The sequence below is a fragment of the Kryptolebias marmoratus genome, linkage group LG1, assembly GCF_001649575.2.
Source record: "Kryptolebias marmoratus isolate JLee-2015 linkage group LG1, ASM164957v2, whole genome shotgun sequence".
Taxonomy (NCBI): Eukaryota; Metazoa; Chordata; class Actinopteri; order Cyprinodontiformes; family Rivulidae; genus Kryptolebias; species Kryptolebias marmoratus.
In genome coordinates, this window is record NC_051430.1 from 35,854,875 (window position 1) to 35,861,680 (window position 6,806).

Sequence of the window (6,806 nt, forward strand, 5' to 3'; positions counted from 1 at the left end):
AAATTAAACGAAATAAACATTTGAAATATATGAGTTTGTATGTAATGTATGAATATAATATACAAGTTTCACTTTTTAAATGGAATTACTGAAATCAATCTACTTTTTCATGATATTCTAATTTTATGACCAGCACCTGTAATTGTTTCCCCTCGATGTCTCTGGGAGAGGCCCGATCAGGGTTCCTTGACCTGAAAGACATTAAATAAAATTAGTACACAAAAATAAAAAAAATGATGTTGGAAAGGCACTACTTGTAAAAACAGTGTTTAGTCTATAAAAGTAAAACAACCTTGATTAAATATGAAACTGGTGCCACAGTTTTCAGAGGGTCATTAACTTGGCAGCGGTGACAACATTTGACCTGAAAGACAAATTTGCAGTCCAGCTGATGAAGCTAATGGACAATAAAATCAGCAAAAGAAGAAGAACAAGTTACACCATAAGTCTTAAATCCTAAAAATGTTGATAGTGGTCAATGTTAAAGTTTGTTCTGTAAGGTATGATCTATACTTAATTAGTTGCTTGTTACCCAATCGTTCACATCTTGTTTAATTGTGAGCCAGGAGTATCTCGACTGGTCCTCTTCCCGTGGTGAAAATTGAAATATTTTGCTCTTTATGTGACGTCATGGTTGCGCATGTTCAGATTGGTCGTAGCGGTCTAGCAAAATGCTATTAAATCATTTTTATTTAAGATTATTGTTATTCTCTTTAAATCATATATTATTTATACTACTGCAATGAAAAACAAAAAAGCCCTCCCGGAAGTAATTCATTTAGTGCATGCGTAAAAGAGCTGACGGTACGGATCGTGCAGTGACAGTTACAACAAACAGGAAGTAACACAACAAACAGGAAGTAACACAACAAACAGGAAGTGACACAAAAACCAGGAAGTAACACAACAACCAGGAAGTAACACAACAAACAGGAAGTGACACAACAAACAGGAAGTGACACAACAACCAGGAAGTAACACAACAGGAAATAACAATGTTTAAAGAACAATGAGAGTAAACATGTAAAGCAAGACTCAGTGCCGAATAAAACATGACACACAGACGTTAAGATACTTCTGTTCATAAAGGCTTTACACACAATCATCCAGAACATTATGACCACTGACAGGTGAGGCATTGATTATCTGGTTACCATGGCAGCTGGTAGTAGGTGGGATCTAGCAGACAGCAGGTGAACTTTCTGTCCTTGGAGTTAAAACTACAAGTGTTTAGTGTGGGGATTGGCTCGACTTTCATCAGAGGAGTTGTGATGGTTCAACAGCCGGGTCAGAACTGGGTCACACCTGCAGATCTGTGGGATGCTCTGGACCAACCAGTTTGATTCGTGGAAGCCCCTCCTCTTTTCAGGACTTACACCTGCTGAGCCAGAGACTCCAGCAGCCTGTCGGAGGGTCCCAGAGTGAGATGGGTCAGAACTGTTCTGGTAGAAGGTGGCACTACTGAGTATTAGGCTGTAGGTCATAATGTTTTGGCTGACCAACGCGTGACAATGATTCGATCAATGAAAGCAAACAGATGTTTGTGTTATCTCCAACACATCAGGATGACTGACAGCAGGTAACTCACTGTGCTCCAGGAAGTGGGCGAGGCCCGGCAGGTCGTCAGGGTCGCTGAAGCTCCCAACACCGATACACAACGCAGCAGCTGCCTGAAAACACACACACACACACACACAAATCCAGGAGTGAAGTCTGTCTCAACATTTATTCAAACCTATGATCAAAGTGAACAACGCTGACCTTCATCATCCTTTCACCCACCTGCTTCTCTGAGCTCTTCGTCTTCTTCGTTGCCTTTTCCTCGTCCTGCTCAACAAAGTCACTGTCCTGATCTTCCTCTTTGTCATTCTCCTCCTCCTCCTCAGAGCCCTCACCAGAATCCTCTTCCTCTTGGCCCTCCTCCTCCTCCGGCTCCCTCGGCTCCTCAGAATTCTCGCTGCCTCCCGTCCCGTCGGAGCTGCTGAAGTCGGAGATGAGGAGCGCCCTGAGCCCGTTGCTCAGCTCGATGTATCTGCAGAGGAAGACGTTCAGATCCTGATCTGATAAACCTGAGATATGAACCTTCTGTGAGGAGAGCTCCCCCTCAGAAACCACAAACACAACAACTCACAATGAGACCTTTGTGGCGTTCTGATATTGTAAATGTAAAAGTGTCCCATGTAATCAATAAAAACAACCAGCTGATGTCTAATGTTCGAACAGCTGTTCTTCTCTCACCTGTACTTCTTTGGATCACTGGGCGATTTAATGATTTCTGGGTCATCCTGCTCGTTTGTGTCGGCTCTTCCGTCTCCAGCAGCTGTCCTGATGTCCTGTGGAGGCGGAGACTCGTCCTGCTCCGGGACGACCATCGGACCTGCTGCTCCACCACCACTCACAGACTTGTTGGTCTGAGGCATCTGGTAACTATAACTGTTATTATTTTACCTTGTAGTCACCCCTCAGCGGGCTTTTATACCACAGCACACGTTTATTTAAAGATGTAAGAAGAGTGAATAAATCAAGCTTGGCAAACAGAAAGCATGAAAAGATGAGGCCAGAAAACAAGAATAAACCCAGCTGTGGCTTTACTCTGATGGAAATGACTGATAAACAACTAAAAATCCTCTGATTTGAGTCTTTTTATCATGAAAAACAGATTTTGTAGATGCTATCTTCAATTTGACCACTAGACATCAGTAACATTAAACTTTTAGGTTTGGGAATTTAAAATAAGTCTTAATATTTTAACACTTTTTACACCGACTGCAGATGCAACTGCTGTTATTCAGGATAAATATGATTTCTGCTGTGAAATTACTACACGAAACTCACAGTAACATAATTGTGATTTATTATTTCAGTAAACAAATTGATCCATATAAAAACTTAATGAGAATAAAATCCGATTTCATCAGCAGATAGAAAATGATTACTTACTCATTACAATGTTGAGATATATGATATAAAGTACAAATCCTCTAACCTTAAACTTGTTTTGGTATTTGTTTTATTTTGTTTTTTAAAGTGTAATTATTACACTATTCTTTGCCGAATTTTCAAGTGCGATAAGTTATTTAAAAAAAATAATTCTGGTTATTTTCCATGATGAAAGCTGGCAGGAATCATATCTAGAATGAAAACCTCGGATTTTATGAATGGAGTTTGGTGGCACCGGATTAACATCCGGCAGAGCCCGGTGGATTTCGGACCTGAACCGGGAGTTTAACATCAGCAAACACCGAGAAACCAGAGGACAAACTCTGTGACATAAATATCCACCAAACCGAGCTATAAAAAAAGAGTCAGAAATAAAAATACTTAATGACAGCTTTAAATCAGCAGATCAGATCAGATCCCTGTTAGCTAATCCTGCTAACGGCTAACTCTGCGGCAGTGGTCCGGACCGGCTTTCCTTCCGTTCGGCCGGCCGGCCGACCGGTCAGAGGTTCCGCCTGGACTTTGACAGCAGTTCGGCCTGCTGGGGTTCGGGCTCACCTTCCTGCAGTGACGTGCGGTGAGGTTCATGGTTGGTGAGGCACTGACTCCTTTAGAGTCAGATTTACAAATATATAAACCCAAAAGAGTAGATTATTCAATTGGGTACTGGTTATTTCACAGCTCATCAGCGTTCTTCTCTCTCTCTCTCTCTCTCTCTCTCTCTCTCTCTCTCTCTCTCTCTCTCTCTCTCTCACACACACACACGCGCGCGCGCGTAAGATACGTATTAAGGGTAAGTAAAGATAAGAAAAAACGTTACAAATACCATTTTGGCAGTCTGTTGGAGCAAAACACAAAAACTAACGGCTCGCGGCAGTGCACGTGACTCTCACTCGCCTCTGCGTAAAAGCAGCAACAAGCTCCCGTTGGCTCACGTGCGCCCCCTTCAGTGCGGCAGAGTACTGCACTTCTTCTTCTTCTTCTTCTTCTTCTTCTTCTTCTTCTTCTTCTTCTTCTTTGGCGTTTTCTGGCAGTTTGCAAACTTTGTGTTTTACCGCCATCAACTGGACGGAGATGTAATTCAGAAAATCATTTTCTATATATCTTCAATAACTAAATTTTATATATATATACTTATACACTCACACACACATACATACTAAATCCTCTCAGCTAATTTTGTATCTTTTAAATATTTAATAAGTGCTTGAATTATATCATGTGATTGATGCTTCCTTAATAAATTAGCCATAGTTACTGAAATCCACATTACCCTTTCCATTTCTTTCCTCTCTTTTACATATTTCTACAATAAATTAACACATGTTTTACTCCTTCTATTTCCCCGCAATAAGAACAATCACCTGATGATATTTTTAAACCACTGTTTAAACTAGTATGCCCAATCTTCAACCTATTAATCCATACTTCCTCTCTCCTATTCATTATACTATTGTTTCTAATGTTTACCTCTTTTTGTATTTTATATAAATGCTTTCCTCTTTCTTCTAAATTCCATCTCTCCTGCCATATATTATTTATTTTATCTTTAATAATTACTTTTATTTCTGCTCTACTTTGTGGCACATTATATTCAATTTCTCTTGCCTTAACTGCTTCTTTAGCTAACTTATCTACTTTTTCATTACCTACAATCCCTTTATGTGCTGGAACCCATGTGAATTGAACACTTATCTTTTGTTGCTTTATACCATATATCAAATAACTAACATCATCTAAAAATCTTGACGATTTTCAGACTTTCCACTTAGAATACTAGTTAGGCAAGACATTGAATCTGAACAGATACCTACCTTACTGGGCTTCACCTCCACCACCCATTGCAATGCTAAAATAATTGGCAACATCTCTGCTGAGAGCACTGCCTGCCTCACCCTGTGCCTTTTCACTGCGGTTTTATCTCCCATCAGCAAAACTAAATATGTCACTAACAGATATTAAATGGTTAAAGACATTAGCCAGACTGTGGAAAATCAGGGTATATAAATGTATGTGCAAACAATATATTGGCAACATGCAGCGATATGGCAACAGGCAAGGGACAATTGCATGTATCAACCCAGTTTGTAATGGAGGCTCATTGCTGCCGCACCTCGCGTTTCACCCTTTTATTTGAACAGGAAATATGCAATTTCAGCAATTTTGACTATAAAAATGTTTGAAATTAGTCATACATACAGATCAGTGGACAAATATTAATATTCATTTTATGTTATCTTTTTTTTTTCTTGTCATGATGACAGGTGAGGCTCTGCTTCACCTGCCTCCCCTGACCGCACGTCGGACAGGTGCTGCTGAAAGTTCGGAGTTTCAATGAAGCAACTGCCGCCTTTCAGCGGTCCTCAAAACAAAGACTCTGATTGGCTGAGGATGTGAATCACAGCCCGTCAGCCTGTCTGATTGGTCAACTCTGTGACGTCAGCGTAATGTTGGAAATAAAACAACCGTTTTAAGGCAGCAGGTCTCAAACAATAACATAAACAAAATGTTTGACATGTTTTATTAGTGCTTTAATAAACGGAAAATAAAAAAATAAGGTTTTAATAACCAATTATTTTTAAATCGTTTTAAACAAGAATGAAAATAAATCAATGAATAAATTCTAAAGTTTTATGAATATTTAGGATGAAACTTCCCCTGAAAGTTTCCCCTTGACCTTCCCTCCCTGCAGAAGGTTCCCAGGTGATCATCAGGGGGTTCAAAGGTCATAGAAGTGATGCCCTTTAAGCTTTAGCATGAACATTACAACACCTGCACTGAATGTCAGCAGCAGAGGCAGACTTCATATTACATTTAAAACAAAAATAAAACCTCAAAGAAACAGACAAGAATCAGCTGTTCTGATTAAAGATCATGATTTTATTATACTAAGTTCATCTATAATATACAAACATTCACAATAATTTGTACAATCACTTTGTGCTTCTCCATATGGAGTGAACTGTAAGACAACAAGTTTACAGGAACTCTCTATAGTCCATAGTTTACAGAAAAATAAGATCATACTCAACAACGTTATATTTAGTTCTAACTCTATCATTTACAAATTCACTGAAAAAATAAAATCATATGAAGACAATGTTAATATTGTATTTTCATCAATATGAAGACACGTGGTGGGAGTACACGCTAACGTGCGCTGTGGTCGCTATGCACCAGTTTGGCAGGATATAGTTTTTCTTCTTCATAATTATTAACAAACACACAACTTTTTGTTCTCGTCTTTCAGAAACACACACATCTCAAAATATCACACACTTTAAACACAAGAACCCTTAAAACTGAACACGCAATAAATATGAGAACCATATGCAACAATAATGTCACGCACACACGTGATCATGGAGGATACACTGCAAACATGGCTGCCTACATGAATACACTTGCTAAAGGGGCGGAGCTTCCTCACTTTGCTCTACTCATGGGTGGGCGTGACAACAAAACAGCTTCAGGGTGTCGGCCATAAGAAGGCTTGTCCGCGGCCTGTGGGAGGGTGGTCCAGAATGACCTAAACTGATCCAAATCAGACCGATCCGGATTAATCCAGACTGATTCAAACTAAACCGGACTTATCCAGACCACCTGTCTGATCAGGCTAAAACTAAACCAGAGTGATTCAGGCTCATCTGGATTAAACCAAACTACCGCAGGTTTATTCCTACTGTTACAGCTGAATTTTACTGATAGATTAAAAACCAGGTTGGAATGAACTGAACAAGTTTAAACTGGACTGATCTGGAATAAACCAGAATATCCTGTAGTGAACAAAATCAAGTCAGTCTTTGTGCTTCTGGATCAGATTGGACCAAGCATCAACCTGTGTTCGGCAGGTGACTCAATGCTCA

General features: G+C 39.7%; 2 protein-coding genes across 5 annotated transcripts in view; one reads left to right on the forward strand and one right to left on the reverse strand.

Moving 5' to 3' along the window:
* LOC108250966 (serine/threonine-protein phosphatase 6 regulatory subunit 2-like) overlaps window positions 1–2,212 on the forward strand; it is a 29,009-nt gene extending 26,797 nt beyond the window's left edge. For all 3 annotated transcript variants that reach the window (XM_017441087.3, XM_017441085.3, XM_037974147.1), the window contains one exon: window positions 1,887–2,212. The gene's annotated coding sequence lies outside the window, so the exon portion shown is untranslated. The remainder of the gene's footprint in view (window positions 1–1,886) is intronic.
* Window positions 1–3,757, reverse strand: part of LOC108250967 (nardilysin) — an 11,276-nt gene extending 7,519 nt beyond the window's left edge. The window contains exons 1-3 of one of the 2 annotated variants that reach the window (XM_017441091.3): window positions 2,239–3,757; window positions 1,783–2,032; window positions 1,589–1,670 (exon numbers count right to left, since the gene is read on the reverse strand). In XM_017441091.3, the coding sequence (XP_017296580.1) occupies window positions 1,589–1,670; window positions 1,783–2,032; window positions 2,239–2,420 (514 nt within the window). In that variant the 5' untranslated portion in view covers window positions 2,421–3,757. Of the gene's footprint in view, window positions 1–136; window positions 192–1,588; window positions 1,671–1,782; window positions 2,033–2,238 lie in introns of those variants that run through there. The other variant, XM_025002794.2, reaches the window with a different exon arrangement.
* Between the last annotated feature and the right edge of the window lie 3,049 nt (window positions 3,758–6,806).